Source organism: Orussus abietinus, unplaced genomic scaffold (assembly GCF_000612105.2).
Source record: "Orussus abietinus isolate OABI.00-Male unplaced genomic scaffold, Oabi_2.0 scaffold21, whole genome shotgun sequence".
NCBI lineage: Eukaryota > Metazoa > Arthropoda > Insecta > Hymenoptera > Orussidae > Orussus > Orussus abietinus.
In genome coordinates this window covers 1,133,384-1,160,188 of record NW_019396018.1, presented here as the reverse complement: position 1 = coordinate 1,160,188, position 26,805 = coordinate 1,133,384, and the positions used below count along the sequence as shown (strand labels likewise).

At 43.5% G+C, this 26,805-nt stretch overlaps 4 protein-coding genes and 1 long non-coding RNA gene across 10 annotated transcripts; 3 read left to right on the top strand and 2 right to left on the bottom strand.

The window, feature by feature from the left end:
- Nucleotides 1-2,937: 2,937 nt before the first annotated feature.
- Nucleotides 2,938-13,062, top strand: LOC111673842 (actin-5, muscle-specific). Of its 2 annotated transcripts, XM_012420879.2 has the most exons (3): nt 2,938-3,034; nt 4,281-5,366; nt 12,869-13,062. In XM_012420879.2, the coding sequence occupies exons 2-3, from the start codon at nt 4,302-4,304 to the stop codon at nt 12,932-12,934; spliced, it is 1,131 nt and encodes a 376-aa protein (XP_012276302.1). In that variant the 5' UTR covers nt 2,938-3,034; nt 4,281-4,301; the 3' UTR covers nt 12,935-13,062. The 2 variants fall into 2 exon arrangements, with proteins under 2 accessions (XP_012276302.1, XP_023290538.1); XM_023434770.1 differs by lacking the exon at nt 12,869-13,062 and having other exon boundaries at nt 2,939-3,034; nt 4,281-5,573.
- Nucleotides 8,851-18,572, top strand: LOC105697516 (actin, muscle). 2 transcript variants are annotated; one of them, XM_012420881.2, is made up of 3 exons: nt 8,851-8,977; nt 11,788-11,978; nt 17,458-18,572. In XM_012420881.2, exons 2-3 carry the CDS (start codon nt 11,813-11,815, stop codon nt 18,420-18,422), a joined length of 1,131 nt encoding a protein of 376 aa, XP_012276304.1. In that variant the 5' UTR covers nt 8,851-8,977; nt 11,788-11,812; the 3' UTR covers nt 18,423-18,572. The 2 variants fall into 2 exon arrangements, with proteins under 2 accessions (XP_012276304.1, XP_012276300.1); XM_012420877.2 differs by lacking the exons at nt 8,851-8,977; nt 11,788-11,978 and adding exons at nt 16,130-16,260; nt 17,093-17,243 and having other exon boundaries at nt 17,418-18,572.
- On the bottom strand, nt 9,191-15,996 carry LOC105697522. The gene is made up of 3 exons (XR_001103837.2): nt 15,595-15,996; nt 14,882-15,071; nt 9,191-11,272 (listed from the first exon to the last, which is right to left on the bottom strand). It is a non-coding gene; the product is annotated as an uncharacterized LOC105697522 (long non-coding RNA).
- Nucleotides 18,573-18,666: 94 nt separating the features above from the next.
- LOC105697514 lies at nt 18,667-25,320 on the top strand. Of its 4 annotated transcripts, none has more exons than XM_023434769.1 (10): nt 18,667-20,383; nt 20,471-20,580; nt 22,013-22,731; nt 22,789-23,098; nt 23,178-23,518; nt 23,584-23,809; nt 23,866-24,204; nt 24,285-24,438; nt 24,527-24,690; nt 24,763-25,320. In XM_023434769.1, exons 3-10 carry the CDS (start codon nt 22,106-22,108, stop codon nt 25,078-25,080), a joined length of 2,478 nt encoding a protein of 825 aa, XP_023290537.1. In that variant the 5' UTR covers nt 18,667-20,383; nt 20,471-20,580; nt 22,013-22,105; the 3' UTR covers nt 25,081-25,320. The 4 variants fall into 4 exon arrangements, with proteins under 4 accessions (XP_023290537.1, XP_012276295.1, XP_012276296.1 ...); XM_012420872.2 differs by having other exon boundaries at nt 20,471-21,846; XM_012420873.2 differs by having other exon boundaries at nt 18,667-20,634.
- Nucleotides 25,176-25,987, bottom strand: LOC105697521 (26S proteasome complex subunit SEM1). Its single transcript, XM_012420885.2, has 3 exons — nt 25,812-25,987; nt 25,636-25,732; nt 25,176-25,560 (listed from the first exon to the last, which is right to left on the bottom strand). Exons 1-3 carry the CDS (start codon nt 25,894-25,896, stop codon nt 25,506-25,508), a joined length of 237 nt encoding a protein of 78 aa, XP_012276308.1. The 5' UTR covers nt 25,897-25,987; the 3' UTR covers nt 25,176-25,505.
- Nucleotides 25,988-26,805: the final 818 nt, after the last annotated feature.

The window sequence follows — 26,805 nt, the reverse complement described above, 5'->3', positions numbered from 1 at the left end:
CTTATCTGCTTGGACTTGACCTTCATTCTCAAATATGGACATTACTTATTTAAGAACTGAAAGTCAGGCATCCATTTTCTCATTGCTCTCATCAAAGTCAGGAATTCATTTATAATTCGAGCCTAGATTCTAATGATAAAAACTGCACGAACGAAATTATAAAGATGGATGACCATAATCTAAAGATTCAGCTGAAGACACATTACGGTGACAATGATATTTTACGTGCTTTAACATTAAAAATGTTGAGATTAATTAATCAATATTTACACGGTATAAATATATTCATGTGGCATTCATTGGTTTATCAGGTAGCTTTAATAATTTTAATGAATGCTAAATGAATTGTTAATCCTTGTTATTTGCAAACTGTTGCACGTTGATCAATGTCAAATTATTACCTTCGTACAATGATAACGAGAATAGTTTAAACGTTGTACAATAGACATAATAAATAAACTGAAGCCGAGTATACCAGAATTAGAGTATAAAAATGGAACTAGAGTGAGCAATGGTTCTTATCCCTTCGTTAAAAAAATCTTGAAAATTTCAAATCCAAACAGCGACCAATAAAGTTGACCTCGGATTCTACAATGAAATATTCCGAACAGCACTCTCGCAATTTTAGCGACCAGTTTTGTATTCTCGAGCAATCCCGACCTTGCTTGGCTATCGTTCCGAAGACTCACTTTCGATGATGCTGTCCTTTTTCTTGTAGATTCCTTCACACAGGTATGCGAACAGGTGTAAAGCTTATACGAGGACAAGCAGGCTTGTATCTTCTGCAACGATCATTGTAAGCTGTTACATTGTTGCGGAAGAATGCTTTCTTGACATTTCCTCGATCGACCGCAGAGTAAGCAAACTAAAGAAATCGTGTCCGAGGTCTCGAACCGTCTTTGATACCCACGTCAACATTTGAGAAATCGCCGTGCGAGGTTGACAAAAAACGTAGCAAATTGGTACTCGCCGAAAGAATCACGAGGTTAATACAAGTTCAAGTCATAGGTTCCGCCGTTTTTGTCGCGCGTCTTTTCTACGGGTTGCCTTGAGAGGAGCTTTTTACCCCGATCTCTCTCGGCACAATTAACGTTATGCATAGATACGCACGTTATGGTCCAAGGAACCGCCTCCAAGATCGCAGGGACCAACGTGTCCCGGAACAACTCGGGAAACATCAATTTTATTCCTCTTTAAGGTGGCAAATACATTAGAGAATTTCCAAGAGTCTGCATGTTGGCTGCATTTCGTATGTTAATTTTTTTCTAATCCAAAATGCCGCTGTGCGAGTTACATTTCATGCAATCGCATTGTCATCTGTCTGTTGCAACGACTATTCCTTTATTTTTCATTTTGCTCCTTTTTAATGATTTTAAAGAACGTTGACCTGAACGGCTCCATTGATTGGAGAACGCTCTCTTGAAAGGCAGACACACGGAACCAGTGAGGCAACCGCCAAAAAGAAGAATTTGCTTTTTCTATGTCCATGTTACCGAGAAGTAATACTTGAAGTAAAATCGACTTCTGGTAACCAATATCCTGCACTCGGGGACATTCGATTAATATTCCTCTAATGACTTCCCCATTTTGTTGCCGTGTAATTGCAAATTGTGTATAAACCATCTATTATGATCGCAGGGTTTCTAATAGCCAATAATTGACATTCTTGTAATGCATGAGGTAGATAGAAGGTCAACAATGTACATCATTGTCGAGAACTCCATTGAAGGGTCTAAAGATGAAAATGATATGCCTTCAGGAGTACCAGTTGGAGAACGCTTCCTTAAAAAGAAAAGACGCAGCGTTAAAGAAAAGGAATCATTTTTCTTACGACCGTCTTGTTCAAGCTATACCCTACGTAAACCTGCAGTCAATTTAACGCAAATGCTGCCATCAAACTAATAACCCTAAGTTATAATTGCGTTCTACTTCATTATAAAAGATGCTACCCTTATAATACACTGCGCACCAACCACTCTCTCCAACTCCATTCTCACTCCAATTCTGCACTTTGATATAGCGTAAATATAGAGGCGGCTGCCGCAAAGAAAATCTCCATTAGGAGCTTCGAAGACGTTAGCGTACTTTCGAAATTACCAACCAAAGGAACGCTCCCTTGAAAAGCAAAATCGTCGCGCTCAGGAGACAGCATCCAAAAAGAGGAACTCACGTTTCTTACGACTGTGTTCTGCACAGCCTTTATTCTATCCATGAAATTAGTCATTCACGATTAATTACTTTTCATTACCTGACATACACTACCGCATAATGCGCATGAGCCAACTACCGTCACTCCTCTAGTCCACCGCTTGTAAAACATATGTGAAAAAAGAACGCGTCGCCGCAAAGAAACCCTCCATCGCGAGCTTGAAAGACGTCGAGATGCCACAAAGAGCGTCGATTGGAGAACGCTCCCATGAAAGGCAAAATTACCGCACCCAAGAGACAGCATCCAAGAAGAGGGACTCACGTTTCTTACGACTGTGTTCTGCACAGCCTTTATTCTATCCATGAAATTAGTCATTCACGATTAATTACTTTTCATTACCTGACATACACCACCGCATAATGCGTATGAACCAAGTACCCTCACTCCTCTAGTCCACCGCTTGTACAATATATTGTAAAAAAAGAACGCGTCGCCGAAAAGAAACCCTCCATCGCGAGCTTGAAAGACGTCGAGATGCCACAAAGAGCGTCGATTGGAGAACGCTCCCTTGAAAGGCAAAATCGCCGCGCCCGCTTCGGCGGCGTCCAAGAAGAGGAACGGAGGGAAAAGCTCGGAGCGCCCTCGCGTCCATATTCAGGGGCGTCCAAGCTCGTTGGTTCGAGGTTTGGTATCCCAATATTTGGGTGGTTTCCGCCGTCCGGGCGTGGGCCATCCGCGTGGGCAGGGACGTTGGCCAGCCCTAGAGCGTCGCCGTGCCCATCTTGGGTAGCGTCGATTCGGGTGCGGACGTTATATCTGGCGCCGCGACGCCTCCAGGCCTCAGCCGCTCCGCAGCCGCCCGCCGATTCACAACCCACCCCCACGGTTAGTATCCGACTTACCGACTTTCCCTTGGAAACTCGACCACAAACTGAGACGGAATCTTCCCTTCTCGCTACCGAACCATCGTGCCAGACGTCGACTCCGGATATCCTGGAACGAAGCCGCAGGGTATTAGTGACGGACTTTAAAGAAGCTCTACACGTTTTTACTAAACAGACTAGAGTGACTTTCGCGGCTATCTTGCTTACCAGTGGACGTCCTAGTGAGACAACGCGTTTTTTTTTGTAAACATTAGAGGTGGCTTTCGCGGCTACCTTGCTTACTAGTGGGATAAAGAGAGTTTACCCGGAGTAGAGTAGAGTGACTCGAAAATCGGTTTACTCGTAAGTGGAAACGTCAGTGGAACGCGTGCAGTTCGGATTTCGAGATGGGAGGTAACTCGTGTCAAAGAATGGACGGATGTCAAGTTGACTGACTGTAGTACGTTCTTTGACACGAGCCTGGGGCATGGTGAATATAGAAACGCAATTGTTCGGAAATAACTGGTAGATTAATTTGCGGATTTATGAGTTTCGGGCGAAAATTGTCAGTATCCTGTATAAGAGAAAGGGCGTAGGAGAAGGAATAGATTGATAAGTCTATAACGTTTTTCTATAGGGATTTGCTATATCGCTTTTCTATTCCTGATATAGAGTAATGATCTCAATGGCCGTTAAAAAAGCCAAGCGGTTAGTGACGGTCTACCTTTTCAAATGAATGTAATAATAAAATTGCGGAGACGGAGTATAAGGATATAGTCGTTAACGATTTAACCATTCAACGAAATGGGAACTGGTAAAATTTTGGAGCATAGAGATGTTTCTATATCGTCATTGAATTGCTTCGATGAATTTTACGAATACAATCGCGATTGTTTCAAGTCCAAGAAATATTGAGAAATGTTATCACGGTCTAATCCAACTTGAGAGGATATCGAGTTTCGTTTCCAACGTACGAGGCTCACGAAATAGAATCCAAGTCGTGTCTAAAAAAAGTCGAGGTAGATCCACCCGCAACTTCCGGAATATTAATGGGCCCGCGTGACAGGTGCGGAATCTTATCCCGATCCGATTACTAGAATAACACGAGCTATTGTATCCTAAATGAGCCGCGGGTGGGCAATCGTAATTCTTGGCGAATCCATCGCGAGTTCCTGCCAAAGTACCCTCAACGCGTTGCCGAAATCCTCAAAGACTACCATCCCGAAGCCAAGCAACCTCGGAATTAATCTCTAGTTTCGCCATTTCAGAGACGATAAAAAAGCAGCAAGATGTGCGACGACGAAGTAGCAGCCTTGGTCGTGGACAATGGTTCCGGTATGTGCAAGGCCGGATTCGCCGGGGACGACGCGCCCCGTGCCGTGTTCCCCTCGATCGTGGGACGTCCCCGCCATCAGGGCGTGATGGTCGGTATGGGTCAGAAGGACTCATACGTAGGCGACGAGGCCCAGAGCAAGAGAGGTATCTTGACCCTGAAGTACCCCATCGAGCACGGCATCATCACCAACTGGGACGACATGGAGAAGATCTGGCACCACACCTTCTACAACGAACTGCGAGTCGCCCCCGAGGAGCACCCCGTCCTCCTGACCGAGGCTCCCTTGAACCCCAAGGCTAACCGTGAAAAGATGACCCAGATCATGTTCGAGACCTTCAACAGCCCCGCGATGTACGTCGCCATCCAGGCCGTGCTCTCCCTGTACGCCTCCGGTCGTACCACCGGTATCGTCCTGGACTCCGGAGACGGTGTCTCGCACACCGTGCCCATCTACGAGGGTTACGCCCTGCCCCATGCCATCCTCCGTCTGGACTTGGCCGGTCGCGATCTCACCGACTACCTCATGAAGATCCTCACCGAGCGCGGCTACTCCTTCACCACCACGGCCGAGCGAGAAATCGTTCGCGACATCAAGGAGAAGCTCTGCTACGTCGCTCTGGACTTCGAGCAGGAGATGGCCACCGCGGCCGCCAGCACCTCCCTCGAGAAGAGCTACGAGCTTCCCGATGGTCAGGTCATCACCATCGGCAACGAGAGGTTCCGTACCCCTGAGGCCCTCTTCCAGCCTTCCTTCCTGGGAATGGAATCCTGCGGCATCCACGAGACCGTCTACAACTCCATCATGAAGTGCGACGTCGACATCCGTAAGGACCTCTACGCCAACAACGTCCTTTCCGGAGGTACCACCATGTACCCCGGTATCGCCGACCGCATGCAGAAGGAGATCACCGCCCTCGCGCCCTCGACCATCAAGATCAAGATCATCGCTCCTCCCGAGAGGAAGTACTCCGTCTGGATCGGAGGATCCATCCTGGCGTCGCTGTCCACCTTCCAGCAGATGTGGATCTCCAAGCAGGAGTACGACGAGTCCGGCCCCGGCATCGTCCACCGCAAATGCTTCTAAGCTGCTCGATTACCTCGATCACATCTCGAAACCACACCTCGACCTCTACGGGGATGCTTGCCCTCGTACCGGTCCCCTGAACCTACGCATGCTGCTGCGAATACTCGTCGACGAGACCCACGAATCGTCATCCGCGCGTCACTACTTCATTAATCGCCATCCTGCTCGACGTCTTGCACCGATCAAGACGCCGAACCCGTTCTCGCCCTGTCCCAGGAGGTCGAGGAGGAGACGCGACCTGCACCCTTTCGCTCTTGGGGTCGGGAAGGTGGACGGCGGAGGGTGGAAGGTGGAGGGCGGCGGGGGCTCTCCGAACAGCGCGTTTCCCGAGCCCGGTTAGGCCGAACCGTGCATCCTTGACTTCCTAATTTGTCGATTGCATACCTCGTTAACGACGACGGTTTGGAAGACCTCGACCTCGGAGCGGTGCCGGTGCATCCCTTCTGGGCTCGGGGGCGCGACGTTTCCTGTCTGCGTCGAGAGAGGCTCCACCTCCACCTGGAAGAACGATAGAACGTTATTCAAAAGTCGTAACCGAGTCCGTACTAGTCCGCTAACCAAAGATGCATACACCGATACACAACACATGTCTATTATAATTTATTTTGTAAATATTATACGTTACTATTGTTATACGTAAAAGTCAAGGCAAATATACGTCATTATCTCACATAATCCTGGCCAAACTAATTTCGTCCTTCCTTGGATATTTTCACCCCCCGTGAATACACTCCCTACACGAAGAGGGTGTTATAAAATGAATCTCTATACTTATATCGTTTACCAAGAGACGATTTCGTAATATCTCGAAACGCCACGTATAAAGTGTTGCTGAGCTTTCGATTTAACGGGTCCAATTAAAGAATGTCGGATTCGTCGAAATTGCTGTGGAAATTTTGAGGAAGTCTAGATATGATTGGATGAGTCGCTCTCATGGGAACTCTTGGAAATTCTTTGGCGATGCTCGGTATCATTTCGCAAAGACGAATTGTGAGTTCGTGACTTAACACGGCTCGTTTGTTTAATGTTTCGTTACGTGATCCAAAATGATCGCATCTCGTCGGACTCGGGACGTTTCCTTGGAGAAGAATCGCCGCATCTGGTTGTATTTGAAATACTTAACCGAGATAGCAGCCACTTGCCAGATTCCTAACGGAGCATCGCGGAATAGTTGACGGGAGACCAGCCGCGGCTCTCATCGGTATTTTAAGTCGATTAAATTAGAAACACCGGCAGATCTCACTCTATATGCGATTAATTTCACGTGCGTACGAGTACGTCGGTTATTTCGGTACGAAATGTTATCCCAGGCTCGGCGTTTCGCTTTTTGGAACAGCTCATCTTTAATGGACTTCCAATATATCCGCTAACTCAACAAATGCGCAAGCTTACAAATGTACCACATTTCGTCTTTAATCAGTGTAACTGAAAGAGGCAATTAAATTATAACACGCAGAAGAGTCATTATTTTAAAGAGATTTGTTTTACCACGTGATACGCCACGGACCTGACATTTTACCGTGCATAGAGTACTTCGATATGTTTCATAAAACATGTGAGACTGGCCCTAATATGTTAATAATAAAAAAGGCACAACGCTTTAACATTCATCCATTTACAATTGGCATTTTGTAGTTTTACCGAAGTAATTGATCTTTTGCATGTTACTCGATTAGACGTGGGATTGTTATATGCAGATTAGAGATAGTTTTCAGGAACGTATTAATTTAGGGATTTTTCTTAATCACCCTTCTCAACGAGTCACAATGTTAAGATCAAGCTCTGGTTCCGAAATTCTCTTCCACGTAACTAATGACGACCAAAAGAGCGAAGTTACAAACAAGGATGCGGCAGCCGACTATGGAGGGAGGAGGAATGCAGAATACCGCATCTTGTATCTCGCAAGTGGAATCCCTGTATGAAGTTTGTTTTCGGAAAGCAAGGACGGCAGGGGGTGCCCAAATTCAGACCGGGTTAGTTATTTCGGTAAAATCCGACTGCGTCGGTGCTGCGTGGGCTTGTTCTCCCAGAGGAGGTCTAGGAAAAAAATTTGACACAGTCCCCAGAATCGAGGAATTTCCGGATCCTCCACCTGTGTCGCAACGACCGTGAAACGTAATGGCGGCGTCTCGTCGGCAAAATGTTCACAAATTCTATTTATGATGACCATAAGTATATATTAACGTATAAAAGCGCCCGTTCGGAGCATTTTTAAAAAGGTTACGAAATTACAAAATAGGTACACCCGCTAGAGAACTAGAGCTAATTCTGCCGTTGGAGGAATTAATAAAATGTCTTTGGTCACGATTTAGCGAGATACGCAAAACAAGATGGCTGACCATAGATGTAGTATTATGGGAATAAAAGAAGAATACATTAGACATACGTCGATAACTAATACTGTTAGTGTGGCCGAATGACTTAATAAGTAATTAAATGCCTTTTGTTTCAAGCACGTTGTGTTTTTCTAACCGAAAGTATATACAATTGCAAGGTAATCGCTAATTGCACATTCGGCGGATGTAGCCGCAACGATTGTGAATTACAGTGGTCCTTTCTTTCAAATTGATCTTTACGAAGGAAAATGTATTCAAGTAGAATAAAATATTTGTTCCATACGAGTCTGACCGAATTGTCTTTCCTACTGCCATTTGTCAAATATGTATTACTAATCCTAATAACTTTACAAGGGACATACACGTCGTACTCCTTCTATAAACAATTGCAATGACAATAAACAATGTCAATACTTTTAAACGTGTTAGTGGAAACCACATGGGTACTTACAATTATTACCGTCTGATAATAACGTTTTTTTTACAATTTTTCTTAACTGTAATTAAATTTGTACTGACAATGTACAACTAGTGCCGTTTACATAGCAGGATGAGAGATTGTTGTATTACGGAAACTGCTGCAGAAAATTGTAATCATATTTCCGGTTTCCCCTTAACATTAATAACAAAGCAGAATTATTTATCCCATTATCGACACAAAACTAGTTATTTTTACAATATCAACTTTACAACAAATAACTATTTTGCATTATATCTCCCTATGACTCGACAAGACAACCCTAAGTATCGTCTTGTCAAGAATCTGAATTTGCCTTAATTTTGGTATTAATGTTCATTTCTTTGTACTTTTTATTTTCTCATTACAGGTGGACCGACTACACTATTTATTGGATATCAAGTGAGCAACGTTTTGCAGGATTCTCAAATAGAACTTATGAAGTTTGTATGAAACATCTGAAGGGTGAGAGAAGTATTTCTTCAGACGAGTAAGAAAAATATCCCGGAAAAATGATAAGCGTCCAATTTTCGTAGATTGGGCAAGGGTTGGACCAGGGTCGGAGTCGGGGTCGCCTAGTTGGGATTTGGTGGAGTCGGCGTCGCGACGCTCGCCTTTTTCGTGCCTGTCGAGGATCGCGTCGAGCGCGGCAACGGCATCGCACGGTGACGCGGGGGCGTCTCCACGAGAGCATATATTCGACGTCGCGACGCTTCTCGGCACAGACGCCACTTTATTCTGTCCCGTGCACGGTACGTACTACCTGAACACCACCGTCCGAGTCATCAGATTATATCGGATTATATCGAGTTGTATCCAGTTATATCGAGTTATATCGAGTTACATCGGATAATATCGAGTTATATCGAGTTATATCGAGTTATATCGAGTTACATCGAGTTATATCGAGTTATATCGAGTTATATCGAGTTATATCGAGTTATGTCTAGTTATATTCAGTTATATCTAGTTATATTCAGTTACATCCAGTTATATCAGGTTATAGCGGATATTTTCCAGCCTGGAAATTCGCGATCTCGTCGTCTTTGGATATATCGAGCTCAGTGACATCCAAAGCAGATCTAAGGAATATTGGAATATTTTGTGAATCATCTTTCATCAGCCTACGATTTTGCCCTGTAGTGAGACCAGATATAACAGTGATGTTAGGATTAAATGATGCTATTTAGCAATTAATACTGTTAAAGAAAGAATTATAAGCAATGTCGGTCCGATCAGTTATAATAATTTATGATAATTTGTCATAATTCGAACTGTTTGATAAAGCCCTCCAGGTTGGAGATCTCGTATGAGTCCAAACTTTTTTTAATTCTTGGAAGTTACGTTATTACAGCCTTTTTTTCGATTCTATGGAATGTCAGTTTGAAAACCTAGTGTAGATTCATAGTGAAGTAACATCTAATTGACATTATCCAATATTTGTTAGAAGCTAATTCGGTTAAATATTATTTATTGTGCTCGGTGCCTCGGGGTTGCTTTTTCCCGCTCGTTCACGAACTGTCTTTTCTTGCCGCCTTAAAAGACAGCTTTCCGCGCCATTTTGAAATGTGGATACGGATTTAAATAGATTTTCAAACCGTTCAATCTTTTGATATAATATTTTTTAAAACACGTACGTGAACTTTACTAGAATTTAATAATATAGTGATATTTCCTGCTACAAGAGCAAATTAATCGAAATGTGAAAACAAGCATGTCATTAAAAATAATTTCAAAAGTTTCCCTCATGTTAAAAAGTACACGTTAAACTGTCAAATGTTCGTCAGACATCTACAATTATGATAATTTAACTTAGAGATTAACATTTAGTTACATAATACATTCTATTATTTAATAACATAATATAAAAGCAGGTGAAAGTACCTCAAATGTGTACTGAATTTCAAAAACTTATAATTTGACAGGCGTTTTAAACAAATTCTTTAATAACTTTTTCGCGTACATTTTGCAACTTCTTTCACATACATAAAAACAAGATTCGGTAAAAATTTATTCGTCTTTAGTAAATATCAGAAAAATCTCTAAATATTCTTATTTCATAGATTACCGATTTTAAAGAGCCAGTTAACAAGTGACTAGTTATGCAATTCAATTCATAAATCCATTTACATAAATCTCCATTTCCATAACGGAAAATAATTGTTGTAAACGTATTAGCAATTGTGTTTCGACAATATTCGCTGACTATACAAGAATATAATTTTTCGAGCTTCGTCATATGACCTCTAACTGATATTCCAAAATCATATCACCCACAACTTCAAAGTCAGTTATTGTTCATACGGAAAATGACCACAACCAAATAAGCGTACTTAAATATATTCCTGCAGTTGACAAGACGTACGAAACTTTGGTTTTACGCTTTCAAAATGATAAACGTTATCAAAATTACAATACTTCTATTCTTCGAAACGCATTATAGTTCTCCCTCGACAAAATCTACCCAAAGTTTGAATCAGTCCATGCACTAAATACTTTCCCTCGTCTCATTTCGTGTGATTATGATCAATCATCCTTATCCGTTTAAATAATTAGTCAAGTTAAATTCGCGCTTCCATTAAAAAGAGAGATTTTGAAATGGATGGCAACAGTGATCCCAGAAAGAGAAAAGGCAATAAAAAACCGTTTAACAAAGAACATGTAAAGAGCTGAAACAGTGCTTATAAATACAAATGGTAAAAGCGCATAAATTAAAATGTATAAAATCTAAGAGGACCTACAATGTAAATAAATGAGGATTCTTCGCCTTCCTCGGAGGTCTTTGTCCGTTTTCCACGATCAGGGATTTCTCGCGTACGCTAATTTTGGCATCCGCGGCCTGTTATGTTTCATCGTTGGCCTGTCGTTGGCGGAGGCGTCGGGTCCATAATCGACGCTTGCACTTATAGGGAGCGTCACGATTCAGCGTTCGTCTAATCTTAGTAATCGCCACCCCAAAATAACGCCGCGACGCCGCGGCTGCCTCGCGACGCCGAACGAGCGACGCCTGTCGCTTTATAGGCAACTGGGTCAATTCTCCCACGAACCTGTAACATCAGTGGAATCGTCATTCAGAAGCTCATTCGAGTTTCTAAAACAGTCGTGCCAAAAAAAGAAGAAAAAAAGAAACGGGTGAAATAGTACATAATGGGCGGAAAAAGCAATTTTCTATCATATGGAAATTTGGAGAGAATAGTTCCTCACTGACAAAGACTTTATACTAGCATAGCATGCGAGGGTAAAGGATAAGCACAATTCATCAAAGCACCATTAGAAAAGCAGTCGGATCAGTGAACATTGATACTTTATCAAAAACTACCAGGTTTCCATTTCAAAGGATGACTCTGTATCGACTGAATATTAATAGTAAATTAGTTATCACGTAGTACAATCGAGAGTTAGATTAGGTTGACTCGAAAGATACGAGACGATTATTATTGGGGTTCTTTGAGGTTATATCATGGGGAACAAGCAACGCATCCGCCATTAATACGACTTCTTTCTCGGTGAATACCCCAAAGCATCTGAGAGGAACTATAATTAATATCTATTTTCTTTACAGAAGGTAGAACAGAGCAAGCACCAAAATGTGCGACGACGAAGTAGCAGCCCTGGTCGTGGACAATGGTTCCGGTATGTGCAAGGCCGGATTCGCCGGGGACGACGCGCCCCGTGCCGTGTTCCCTTCGATCGTGGGACGTCCCCGCCATCAGGGCGTGATGGTCGGTATGGGTCAGAAGGACTCATACGTAGGCGACGAGGCCCAGAGCAAGAGAGGTATCTTGACCCTGAAGTACCCCATCGAGCACGGCATCATCACCAACTGGGACGACATGGAGAAGATCTGGCACCACACCTTCTACAACGAACTGCGAGTCGCCCCCGAGGAGCACCCCGTCCTCCTGACCGAGGCTCCCTTGAACCCCAAGGCTAACCGTGAAAAGATGACCCAGATCATGTTCGAGACCTTCAACAGCCCCGCGATGTACGTCGCCATCCAGGCCGTGCTCTCCCTGTACGCCTCCGGTCGTACCACCGGTATCGTCCTGGACTCCGGAGACGGTGTCTCGCACACCGTGCCCATCTACGAGGGTTACGCCCTGCCCCATGCCATCCTCCGTCTGGACTTGGCCGGTCGCGATCTCACCGACTACCTCATGAAGATCCTCACCGAGCGCGGCTACTCCTTCACCACCACGGCCGAGCGAGAAATCGTTCGCGACATCAAGGAGAAGCTCTGCTACGTCGCTCTGGACTTCGAGCAGGAGATGGCCACCGCGGCCGCCAGCACCTCCCTCGAGAAGAGCTACGAGCTTCCCGATGGTCAGGTCATCACCATCGGCAACGAGAGGTTCCGTACCCCTGAGGCCCTCTTCCAGCCTTCCTTCCTGGGAATGGAATCCTGCGGCATCCACGAGACCGTCTACAACTCCATCATGAAGTGCGACGTCGACATCCGTAAGGACCTCTACGCCAACAACGTCCTTTCCGGAGGTACCACCATGTACCCCGGTATCGCCGACCGCATGCAGAAGGAGATCACCGCCCTCGCGCCCTCGACCATCAAGATCAAGATCATCGCTCCTCCCGAGAGGAAGTACTCCGGAGGATCCATCCTGGCGTCGCTGTCCACCTTCCAGCAGATGTGGATCTCCAAGCAGGAGTACGACGAGTCCGGCCCCGGCATCGTCCACCGCAAGTGCTTCTAAACGGTTTCTCGCGATACGCAACCCCATCGACACCTCCCCCAAAATCGCCACCCTGCCGTGCTCTGCTTTACATCGGCCGCTACTTTACGTTGGCTCTCTATCCTCGAAATCGAATGCCGTTACCGTACGTCTATTCTTTTTTTATGTAGCGAGCTCAGTGGCGACGTCCATCGTCTATCGGCATCCGTCATCTTTTGTATATAACTTTACATCTATGGAATAAACATGGTATCTACGTTCTTACAGAGGTCTGACTCGAACTCTTTTATTTCGATTGCCCGCTAGTCCGTTCCGTCATTTTGCAAATAATTGACGATCTTTCGGCGATTCTTTTTCCGTGAAGTAGCCATGAAAGCTCGGCAATTGGGAATGCGCTGCTTTAGTTACGTTGAAACCTGGGGAGGGTTTTGCGAGGCACTAATTGCACGAGTTGCGAGTACGGTGCATATCTTTTTTTATGCACCAGATTGTGCTGGTTTGAATTACTAATGGAGCTAATTTAACCCATTCGTGTAAATGGGTGAATTAAGTTCAAAGACGGGAGTAATTCTAAGCAGGGGATTTGGTTAAAGGGTTAAAATCTTAATATCAATGCGCGAGTCTATTTGTAACATTACATACAATTTTGTTTAATCGGTACTTTCCGAATATAGTTACATACTGCAATACATCCTGCATTGGACAATTTTGCAAGAATGGATATGAACGAAAAAAGATCCGAATGCTATACATTAACATATTCATTCATCGCGTTAAACATGTTTATAGACGCATGTTCATAAAACGATAACTATCCCTCCTGATTAAATTCTCGATATTCGGTCCGTCTGCGTATTTTTAAATTTGAAATATATTTATAAATGCCATGGATTTATCTAAAAATTATGTAATTCGTGACAGTCTTGTGTGACATTCTTGCTGAATTTTTATCTGAATACGATATTTTATATTACATAATATCAGCAATTACCTATCACCTCCGTGTTATTATCTAAATGAATTAAAATCTTTACCTTATTCTCTTATATTACTAAAAATATCCCAGGAGGTTATAAAATACCCACGAGATCGGTACATACTCGGGGAAATGACATTCCGTTAAAAATACTTTGAACATACGTTACGCAACAACTATTTTCTATATACAAAGAGGCAGCTAATATTAAACATCCGATGAATACGTTATGCCATACATGGCTCGACAGCAAAAACATCGATAGCATCACATTTCTCTAAATCAAATCATTTTGTCTCGTGACGTCTCATGTCACGTATCATTATCAGAAAACGGATCAATCAATCGGATTTCGTTAAAATTGCCTGTTGGGCAAAACATCGCGACAACTAAAAATGAAACTCGTGTGAATGGAAGCCTAAAGTATACAGTTTAGGATAAATTAAAGAGATAATAATTCAATTTAATCATAGTCCCGTTTTACTCCGCCAAACGACATTTGCGTTTATCTTTACAGTTTTAATTATTTCGTTATAGTTTTAACTTTTAGGCATTATAGGTTTTGGCGAGAAACGTATGAACAAATATACCGTGATTATGTGGAAAGAAAGAAGACACTTATTTCTCCTGCGGCTCATCTCGGGATCCAAGAGAAGAACTTGGCTACGGATACGCCGCGAATAACACGAAATGCCGCATATTACTCAGGGATCAAACAAAACCAGGAAGACAAGCATTCTCCGAAAACGCATGCACAGCTTCCCCTCGAGAAGACCGATCCTCTCCAGAAGAGGACTCGCGTACGTGCCTTTGAAGCAGAGGGACCCTCCAGGAAGGGTAACAACACCCCAAGGACCTCGACCCGAGGGAGTCCTCCATTCTAACCAGCCGCACCCAGCATCCCTCGAATTCGCCCTCAAGAGTTCATTCTTTCCACTCAAGCAAGACACCAACTCTCAACCAAATCAACCTCAACCAAACCATCCTCGCACCTTATCCCGGTTGTGGAGTTCTCGAGCCTAAGGGCGACATCCAGAGCCGCAGGCTTCCAAGGGACGATGGAACCCCTTGCCATCCTCTGCCTCCCTCACCCCTCTGCCTGGAAACGGTCGACGAGGTTCAGACAGACTTCCGAAGAACGAAGGAAACCTTTGTTATACTCCGCCTCACCGATCTCTTTGCCTGGAAACGTACGACGAGCTGCAGGAAGACTTCTGTTTCCGTCTTTGGATTTCTGCCCGGTATTCAAGCTCGGTATTATCCAGGCACACTTTTAAAGTAAGATGGAACCCGTTGTAATATTCTGCCTCACCGAGTTCTCTGCCCAGAAACATACGACGAGCTCCAGGAAGACTTCTGTTTCCGTCTTGGAATTTCTTCCCGGTAATCGAGCTCGATATCCAGGCAGATTTCCAAAGGACGACGGAACCCCTTGCCCCTCTCCACCTAATTCTTCCCTCTGCCTGGAGATGTCCGACAAGGTCCAGGCATACTTCCCATTTACAAAAGAACCCTTTGCTACGACCTGCTTCACTCGTTTCTTTGACCGGAATTGTCCGACGAGGTACAAGCGGACTTCCAAAATACCATGGAACCTCTAGTCACCCTCCGCCGCACTCCCCCCTCAACCCAGGAACATCCGACGTCCTCCAGCCGGACTACCCATGTACGATGGAACCCCTTTGCCACCCACCACCCCACTCACCTGTCTGCCTGTAAACGTCCGTCGAGGTCCAGACATACTTCCGAAGTACCATGGAACCCTTTGCCACTCTCCGCCGCACTCGCTCCTCTTTCGTCGACCGCTCCAGGAGCGCGGAAGATCCGAAGAGCGCCCAAGATGGCGGAGGATCCGCTTCCGGCCCGGGAGGAGACGCACTCGGGCTCCAGTGTGCGCCCCCTGGAAGCGTCCGGAGTCCCGCAACGGGCGTCGTGAGCCGTCCTCTATATTAGGAAGGCGCGTCCTCGCGACAAAGGGACCGGGGTTAGAACGGCGCGGATCTCGGTGCGAATCTTCCCCGGTCGGAGTTCGGCCCGGTCGGAGGGTTCGTGGTGGGGCACGAGGCCTTATTTGGGATCGGGGGGCGTCGCCGGGCGTCGCCGGGGGGGTGGCGGCGCCCGGCGTCGCCGCGCTCTTTAGGGCTCTAAGGACTATGCCAGCGGTGGCCGACGCTGCCGAGTTCGCCGCGCCGCCGGATTTCCATGTAAGGGGCGGATCGCTATTTTCGGCAGCGACCGATATGGATAAAGGGACCCCACAACGGCTGCAATGCGCCACTCGCTGCTTGCTCTCTTGCAAGACGAACGCCCACAGCGCGTCGCCGATTTTGACGTTTTCCGGACCCCCGGGCTCTCTTCGATCTTCTCCACGGTACGGATCACCGAGACCTGCGTTTCTTCGCGCCTCTTACCGGTCGGGACTTCGCCGGTTTCGAGACACTCCGCGCCACTTTTTCCCCGGGAATTTATCGACCAATCTCTAGTTGATTTTCTTCTTCAATTTGGTACTCGCTCGTGCACCGCGTCGAGCTATCTCTGCCCCGAAGGTAGACGCTGTCGGGAGCGACCGGTAGGAAGCTGCTGGACAGTGCGATACAGTGAACGGGGTGCAAGCTCCTAGAATTACTCGTGAAACGGTGCCTCAGTGAAGCCTCAGTGTGCAAGAAATTACCAGCGGTTTTCCATTAAACGGGGAGTTGAACGAGGGAGCTGGGCGGTAGAAATTATTTGTCTTGGCCTTCCGAATTCTGGCGCGTTCGTGGAACGCGATTTTTGGGGAGAGGGGAATAAATTCGATGGACGATGGGAGAGCAAGGCGTGGGAATGAAATGCCTAGATGGGGAGGAATTCGGAGTCAATGGGTAACGGGGTGAATCTATACACATCCCAATGAGGTTAATCTATATTAAACGTATCATTTGAGGTGCATATCGATCCATGCCGCTGCGTTTAACGGGAAAATTCTTGCACGGTGAAGTACTTATCTTTGATATTTTTACTCGACATGAGTCATCTTAATTTTTTGAATCGCAGAATGACTGCGTACTGCTGGAATTGGTTGAAAGCGACGAATGGTCCTTTCTAGCAAAGGGTTCCATCCAATAAGCGTTGCGCTCTGGGCTGGATTGGAACTAAAATAAAAAGAGGAAGACATTGACGATAATTTCATTGTTAAACTTATGAGATCTCTTCGTTGTCCGTAGAAAATAATCACTCCCACCAGCCAACATGTGTGACGATGACGTAGCGGCACTAGTCGTGGACAATGGCTCCGGTATGTGCAAAGCCGGATTCGCTGGAGATGATGCTCCACGAGCGGTGTTCCCCAGCATCGTTGGGCGCCCCCGCCATCAGGTACATACATATTATTTTATACGCGTTTTCCCATAACACTTGGCTATGTACATCAAATCGGATCGATGCACGAGTACATACGGCCATTGAGAGGTACCCGAAAAAAGTTCGAACGACGTTCGTCCCGAGGGGACCTACTCAAACAACGCACTAATTGGCAATTCCATGTTACAGGGCGTCATGGTGGGTATGGGTCAAAAGGACTCATACGTAGGAGACGAGGCCCAGAGCAAGAGAGGTATCCTGACCCTGAAGTACCCCATCGAGCACGGCATCATCACCAACTGGGACGACATGGAGAAAATTTGGCACCACACCTTCTACAACGAACTGCGAGTCGCCCCCGAGGAGCACCCCGTCCTCCTGACCGAGGCCCCCCTGAATCCCAAGGCTAACCGCGAAAAGATGACCCAGATCATGTTCGAGACCTTCAACAGCCCCGCGATGTACGTCGCCATCCAGGCCGTGCTCTCCCTGTACGCCTCCGGTCGTACCACCGGTATCGTCCTGGACTCCGGAGACGGTGTCTCGCACACCGTGCCCATCTATGAGGGTTACGCCCTGCCCCATGCCATCCTCCGTCTGGACTTGGCCGGTCGCGATCTCACCGACTACCTCATGAAGATCCTCACCGAGCGCGGCTACTCCTTCACCACCACGGCCGAGCGAGAAATCGTTCGCGACATCAAGGAGAAGCTCTGCTACGTCGCCCTGGACTTCGAGCAGGAGATGGCCACCGCGGCCGCCAGCACCTCCCTCGAGAAGAGCTACGAGCTTCCCGATGGCCAGGTCATCACCATCGGCAACGAGAGGTTCCGCTGCCCCGAGGCCCTCTTCCAGCCTTCCTTCCTGGGAATGGAATCCTGCGGCATCCACGAGACCGTCTACAACTCCATCATGAAGTGCGACGTCGACATCCGCAAGGACCTCTACGCCAACACCGTCCTTTCCGGTGGTACCACCATGTACCCGGGTATCGCCGACCGCATGCAGAAGGAGATCACCGCCCTCGCGCCCTCGACCATCAAGATCAAGATCATCGCTCCCCCCGAGAGGAAGTACTCCGTCTGGATCGGAGGATCCATCCTGGCGTCGCTGTCCACCTTCCAGCAGATGTGGATCTCCAAGCAGGAGTACGACGAATCCGGCCCCGGAATCGTCCACCGCAAATGCTTCTAGGCCGCTCGTCCCGCACCCTCCGATTACCTGTATGATCTTCCCGAGGACCCGGCTTGCGCGTTTTCCGTCGATCGAGAGAGAGAACGCCCGATATGAACAAAGGAAAAAAGAGATACTACTACTCGAGTGCCTTTATTGTACACATTTATCAGACTGTATATTGTACTACGTAGTTTGTACAACACGACTATTTGTTATTAACATTAATTATTTATTATGCTAGTCCTCACGATCGCGAGACGCATCTTCTCGGCTCTTTCCGCACTTACTTCCGGACCGCTCGATTGCGCGTCGCTCGGAGTTAATCGCACGCTCGCTAGATTTACCATTGCTGGCTCATATTGCTGTCCAGCCTATCGCGTTCTTCTTATTATACCTTATAAATAATAAAAGTGAGAAGGTTCTGTATAACCGAGCTCAGCAACCGATCGATCTCGCTGGCCCCCCACTTTCTTAAGTTACGCGAATGCACCAAGCTCTCGAATCATTTCTCGAAGTACGGAGTGGACATTGTCTTTGTTTTACGCCAAACGGCGATTAACTTCGAGATCGACAATGTTGCTATTGACGGTTCATCGTTTCTTTCGATATTTCATTTTTCTCGAGTTGGACTTTCAACCTGGACGGTACGATTAGGGTCAAAGGCTTCGTTTCTATTTGTCTTTCTCTTCGTCTAGGACTTTCTAAGGTGTCTGATTTATCGAACATAGCAAAGTTTCCATCTTCAGGAGTTTCGCCGAGAGCGATTGGCCTTTCTTCGAATGTCCTTGCCGCTTATTAACAATGGGGAAAGTATCGTCGTAGGGTGAACATTCTCCCGAGTCTAGATGGCTCGTTTCGCGAAGGCTGTGTAAAATTAGTGAAAAGGACCTTTTATCCATACTTGGAACCAGAATATTACTTTCCTCTTTTTCTTTGGAACGTTATCCGGCTCCTCCCTCGCATAAGCGCACCTAAAACCCATTTCTCAAGATTCTCGAGACTACCGCAATCACCGAAGAGTTCGCTCACTCGTTGCTAGTCAAAGTCAAAATTGGGTTGTTCACGTCTCCGTGTCCTGGCGCCAGTCCAAAGTCTCGATGAGACCGAATCTATTGTCACTCTCGATTCTTCCTGCAGGCCCTAGACGGTACAGAAATACCGGTCGTTCGAGCGAGCTCGGTTGCGGTCTCTTTTCACTTTTCCCCTCTTCGCAAACGGCCCTGCCATTTCTGCAGCATAATCTACAAAGGAACGCGACGCGTTATTCTTTTTCTTATCTCCTCAAAGCATACGGATCAGAATCGATTCATTTCCATTATTTCCCGTCTTTCGGATATCAGAGTTTCTCATAAGATTCAAGGAAGGGCGCAAACTGCCGTTCTCGAAATTTCCTGAAAATTAACGTATCAAAGAACATGGCGGCGTCGTCAGGTCGAAGTCGTTCTCGAAGCTCCCGAAGAACTCGAGGTCCACGTGCCGTCCACGTGCGAGGGTCGACCCTTCGGATTATCGAAGCTCGCCTATCGGCCGACATTGCGGTGAATAACGTAACCTAAGACGAGCGGCAAAACCGGGAGGCGAGTTAAGAAATAGTAAAAATAGAGCCGCTACCCCCGGCTAGGGATGTGCTCGTGGACCCCAGCTGCGCCTAGCCCGGCCTAGCCATACAAGGCCCCTGACGACGCGCTAACTTATGTTTATTCTCACGACTCGCTAAAATTAGCCCCGCCGCCCGGTGGCTCCCTGCGGCGCCTCGAGCGCGCGCCGACCGCAGACCGAGTACCGGCCGCGTACTTGCGCGTACCTAGAGGCGACTCTCGCTCGTCCGAATGTCTCCTCTTATGGCGCGCTGTCGAACCCCCGATGATTGCTCGGAAGCAGAGTTTATGCATTGCTCGCCAAAAAATTTGCACTCCCTAAAAATACAACCCCAACATCGAGGACTAACGTGTATTGTTTAGGATAATCTGGAAAAAAAGGTGACTCCGTTTTGGTTTAAATGATCATAGTCCCCTTTTATTATGCTAAACAATGTATGTGCTTATCAGATATGCTTTAATTTTTAGGTTTGGCCGAAAGGCAAGCAATGTGGAAGGGAGAGAATACTACTATAGTATGTGTACAGATGAAATGTAGAGGAAGTAGAGGGATCTTTCGTCTCTGAACTTTTTCGGAAGTATGCTGCACTAAAAATCGTTTGATACACGAAATTTAAGCAATAGCGTGAAAGGTAGAACATGTGAAGGCATTTGTTTCCTTTTTTAATGGAAAATTGATTTAATTTAAGGTATTTCTCTGTTGTGATGAACTGATGTAATATATTATATACTTGCGCGAGGAAACCTCCAAAAAGTTTAAAAACGGATGATATCTTTGTCTAATCGCCTCCGAATATTCTCATTCTTACGTGTCTCCTTTATTTTTATATGCTCTTTAATCGAATTAAGATCTGCATTCACGGCTGCAATAAAGTCCCAATGTTCTCAAAATTACCTCAAATAGGCCTTAGCTGCACAGAATGGGAAAGAGAGCATAGGGTAAAATGGGTTATAAAATCTTTACGCTGAATTTTTACGTGACATTTTGCGTATTAGTGTCGATCGACAGTAACGTGGAAGTTCTCAATGATTTGGTGACCATTATAAATATTCTAAAATGCTAGTTATTTGGTTTACTTTATTATACGTTCGTTTATTAATGCTTGACTTTCTAAGGGATTAAATTCTGAAATGAAATCAAAAATTCTGAAATGAAATCAAAAATTCATATAACACTTCATGTTCCGTTCATGTCTAACTTAAGTCCTTCTCGCATGGATTTGGAATGTTATTATGCAATTTTTTTCATTGGTTGGCACCAGGAGAAAACGTTCGCTACAACGGAAAGACGTCGAGAACTCGCCAAAAGAGCTCGCGCTTGCGCAGGAGTTATCCGTCACTGACTTTCGCTTTTTTTCCTTTTTCTCATTTAAAATGTATACTCTACTAAATTCTGAATAATACCTTATTGATTCTGTCGAAGTTTTTGCCTTATTTCCAGAATAATTATTAATATATTTAAATGGCGATTTCTTCAAATGTTGCGCATCGGCTTCTTCCATTGGCCTGTTACATTGTAGCCAACGGAAGCTATTGTCGTTTTCATGAAACTTCCGCTTTTTATGAACTTGATACTTGACATTATCAAACACCTTGCTCAATTTTATCGTCCATGATCATGTTTCGTATATATTCAAATGTCGATTAAATGCGAATGGCCGATGTTACAGTGTAGACAAGGAATGTTCGCCAAGTGAATTTTATATATCGAAAAGAATTTGGTTTGGTTATATTAAATATAACATTCCCCGCAATTTTATGTTTTGGTTATATAGTGCAACAAAGCAACATGAATGATAATACACACTTTTCCTTATATACGACTCTTATGTTAGAAGAAATAGGTGAGATTCAATGTCAGATAAAAAAGTATTGTCAAATTCGTTTTGATACCCCCTATTAATGTCATATCTGGGAAATGTATGAATACACATTGGGCATAGGTGGTTAACGTTTTTTAGTAGTAAATTATAAAAAATAGTAATGAATATTTTGTTAAATGTCTTTCAGAATAAAGATATCATTTTTAAATATGATTACAACTGCTGCAACTTATGTAAGGCTAATTTTAGCAACTAAAGTAATAAAGACGTAAGATACAATATGGAGGTAATTCCAATGAGCTGGTTGAATCAAATACTGTTAATCTTAAGCGTTGGATGGGCAGCATTATCCATGATCATTCAAGAATGGGCAGGTCTGTCATCGTTACCGGTTTACGTATCTATTGCTTGGGCTGTGTTTGTCACAGCGATGTCAACATGGGTCAGCTGCTATGTACTTCGATTCACAATAAAAGCCAGCTCACCTATCAGATTTGAGCCTTTTGGTATTTGGCTACGTACCAGATTAGAAGAATATTTTAAAATTGACACGTATCCATCAAAAAATGCCACAATATATGATAGCAGTGAAAACAAGCATACAGAAATAAATGGAGACAAAGAAAACATGATTGAAGATAATATAAATAATAAAGCATGCAAGACTAAATGTAAGATAAATGTACAAGAGGCATATCTGGAAAACATTGTGAATCAAATTGATTCAAGGTTTATTGAAGTATGGTATACAAATATAAGTAACAACAAAGCTTTTCCCAGTGAGGCTCAGGAGTTGCTCAAAAAATTATTGCAAAAGGCACATAGCCATGTCGTTACCATAGATAAAGTTAGACTGACAAATAAGCTGGCAGATGTACTGTTGCTGCATTTGAAGGAATATCGGAGGTAAGAAAACGTGTCATTGTTGTTGACTATTTATTCTTATTGTTTTATTTGGAACAGAGCACTACGCAGAGTAGAGAAAGGAACAGCGCCAAATATCGAGGAAGCATATCGTTGTCAGCATCCTGGCTCTCGTAGTATGGCATCATTGGAACATGCTCTTAGTCGACTGATTACCATTCTAGCAAGGGAATTTCTGCAGTGGGAATTGATTAGTTCATTACCATGCAAGTTGTTATTGTCAATTTTGGCTAAAAAACTTCAAGAAACAATTCAAATCATGAGTGATCCTACTTGGATTTTTGAAAAATTGTTAGAAGTGTTACATTCCACTGAACAAGAGAATCAACCACTTGGATCAATTCAAAATGTACAAATATTGTATTTATGAACCCCTAAATTATATCATTTGTAAAATTCCAGTACTTTATCTAACTTACTATTTTTAGGGAATTGTGTCCTTAGCACTAAACAATGGTATAACATCAGCAACTGCAACTATTATACCACGACCATTATCTAAGGTATCACCAGTTTCAAATGTTCCAATTGAGTCCGAAACAGATGCTAAATGCAGTAAAGAGATAGTACCTAAAAGGTCTACACTGTCTCTCCAAGGCTTAGAAATAAGCCATCGTGGGCTTTGGGGAGATGTTAATATTTCCGAAGCAGATTCTGAACCTGAAGATGACAGGTTGTCACCTGTATACGAGGAGCCAACTGATTTTGCTACAACTATAGCTAGACTGAGAAACTTGCTGCAACAGAAGTCTACAGCTACTACACCTCTGTAAGAGACATAATTCCATGTTGACTTTCGATTAAAATATCACAATTACTATGTAAATCCTATAGGCAAGCAGAAGAAAAGCCTTACAGCATTTGTGAAGGCAGTCAATTTACAAATTTGGCTATTCCATGGACGGAATTTTACACTGCGCCAGATGGTTCACAGCAATTACTATATTGTATACAGTTTGATGACGTTGAGCAGCATGGAGTAGATTTATTTGAACCTACAACAGCAACTGTTAGGAGACAATATTCTGATTTTGTGCAACTTCACTCAAATTTAGAAGAGGTAACGTTTATTCAGAAATATTTGCTTAATTTAAATTTTAAAATATGACATTCCAGGTGCCATCGCTTAACAATATTATGTCAGACATAAAATTACCAGAAGGTGGGCGAATTGAAATGGAAAGCTACCTTAAGACTTTATGCATTCGTTTGGCGGCAGATTCGCCTCCTCAATTGAGGCATTTCCTCCGTCCGAACAGTAATGCAGGCAAAAAAGCAGATGCTGTTGCTCCACGATTAGATAGATTCTTGGCCAAAACAGTGACTGGGGTATTTAACACATTAAAAACTGTAGTACCTGGCTTTGAATTAGATCAGGAGGAAGAAGTCGTATCTCTACCTACTCTGATGCCATTAGCAGACATTCCTTGGAGATTCGTTGAAGATATTAAGTCGGTATGTATATTGAAGAAAATAGGCAGAAAATAATGGTAACCCATATTTAGTTTGTTTAACTTTTACGTGTATCTATATAGCGAAGTTTAGTTTCTGAACTACAGCAGTTAGTTGCTGAACGTATTGATTATTGTTCGGTGGATACTGCTTATGAAGCAGTCGATTCTGTGGAAGGCAGTGGAGATTCTGAACTCCTTTCACACTGGTGGGAAACTGTAAATACTCCATATGAAGGTAACTTTACGAAATGAGAAAATATTACTCAAGTTAATCTTAATAATCTTAAAATTTAGTTTATATTAAAACTTCATTTTCTTTTCAGAAGAACTAGAAGAACTTGACTGCAATCTGACATTAACACGTGTAAGTTTAGATTTACTCTGTGAAATTCTCGCAGGAATTGGAAGTAATAATACACTGCAACAGGAAGCAGTTATTAGGTGGACTAAATTACTTTTTGGTAATGTTGCAGAGCCACTAATACAGGTAATTTATGGATAGAATACTGTATTTTTTGTGTTGATGTTCATATGATTTATATATATATTTTACTTTTAGAATATCATTCTCTGGATATCAGATCGATTGAGCGATGTTTCATTTTCATCAATTTTGTCAAAGGAGAGTTCAAGAAACACAAGCATTTCAACAAAGGAGAGAATTATACAGCTTTTACATACAAAAATACCAAAAGATTTGAAATTTGTTTTTGGTGAAGATGACATTATTCAAATCCACACATTTTTATTAGGATCTTTGGAAATTAAAAAGATTAATCAAGACTTGATCCTTCAAATGATTGATGTACTAGCTTCCCAACTGTTAGCATCTTGTAGAACAAGTTATCGTGATTCAGCTCTGTTGCAATCCAATTGAAAATTTTTTTTAGGAGATGCCATAAAAAAAATTGTGGCAGTATAAAACCTATCTCTCATAGGTCTAATTTGTCAGTAGCACTACATGTTCGATGATAAATATTCAATGGTTGGTTTTATTGACGTATGTTTAGAAAATTGTGCCATAATTTCATGACAAACTTGAGTAATTAATGTACAAAAATATCAATGATTTCTTATGTATAAGAGTAAATCATAAAATGTTTCCATAAAGACGAAAGCTGTGTACCTGATTGTTAATAAATGATTAAGAGAAACTTAATACAAATTTACTATTAAATAGCACAACTGATATGTAATGTACGTAATTATTTAAAGTGGATATTTTTACATTATTTAAATAGTATTGAATATTAAGAGATACAAATATTTAGTTACATGTGAATAATTCTATTTCAGTACTAACTAATTATCCTTTGAGGAAGGATCACCTTGCGCCTTCTGTTTCTCCAGTTGAGCTCTGAAATGATTATAAATAATATGGTACACTAAAAATATCAACATTAAGTAAATCTAGGCAATTATCTGAACATACCTTAATTGTTGATTGAAATCATCCTCCACATCATCATCATCCCAGTTGTCTTCCCAAACACTGATATCTTCGTTATCCTCGTCTTTTGCCGTCCAATCTATTCAATGAATCAGCAATGTTGAAGACAGACGCAACAATTCAAAGTTGAAACTATTTTCTAATCATCTAATTTTTACCTTCAGCCGGAAATTCCTCAAACTCATCATCCTCCTCAAGTAAACCGAGGTCTACTTTCGATTTATCTGTCTTATTGTCTGCCATTATTTCTAACTTTTCACTTAATAACGTTTCACCTGTTCCAGCAATACAAAAACGAATCGTTTTGAACAACCAATGAATCTATTGTACCTAGAAGAATATTTTGTTTAGAACAGATGAGACCACTTTTGTCGTAGTACCGATTCAGGCACTGATGGCGCTCATGGCATTATTAGACATGATGCATAGTTAGAGACAGTACGGTCAGTCCACAGTATTCAATACCACATTTTTCAGAGATGAGTTGGGAGATTGCTCACGCCTGCTCACAGGTAGGACGTTTATTACGTATTTTTGACGAGAGCGCTCACTTCTCGCACTTTCATCTCACGTGGGTTTATTCGCCGAATTACATATTCGCTATATGAAAGAACGAGATTACTAGCATTTCCGGTTTGGTAATATTTTTAAATAAAGGTAGATACCTTGTAAAACGAAAATTGTTGAGAGGTAGTGTGTTATAGCAGAAGGAAAGGCGGGAAAATGAAAAGCCGTTAAAAGTAATGAAGAGGACTCAAGTTTATACTTCATCATTTCGCTTAAAAATTTGTGCCGAGCCAATTCATATGAATGATCTCGTATTTTCACCACCAAAAACGTTCCGTAATACCCTGAGCTACTCATTTTTCACATTGTCGCTCAATTTGCTTTACGGAATAGACTCTCTGGATCACGCGATCACATCTTGTGCAACCCTCGGTGGAGGATGTGATATCTTACCCGTGAGCAATCTCCCAACTAATCTCAGTGCATACACATGATGTAAAAACTAGAATGTAAAAACAAAATGTTACTATTTATACGTGTGTTTTTGTCTTTCACATTTATTTTGTATTTGGCGCTAACATTTTCATTGGTTGGCTGACAAACATGGCTACGTTTTGGAAGTGTACTATAATTGGCCGTTGAAAT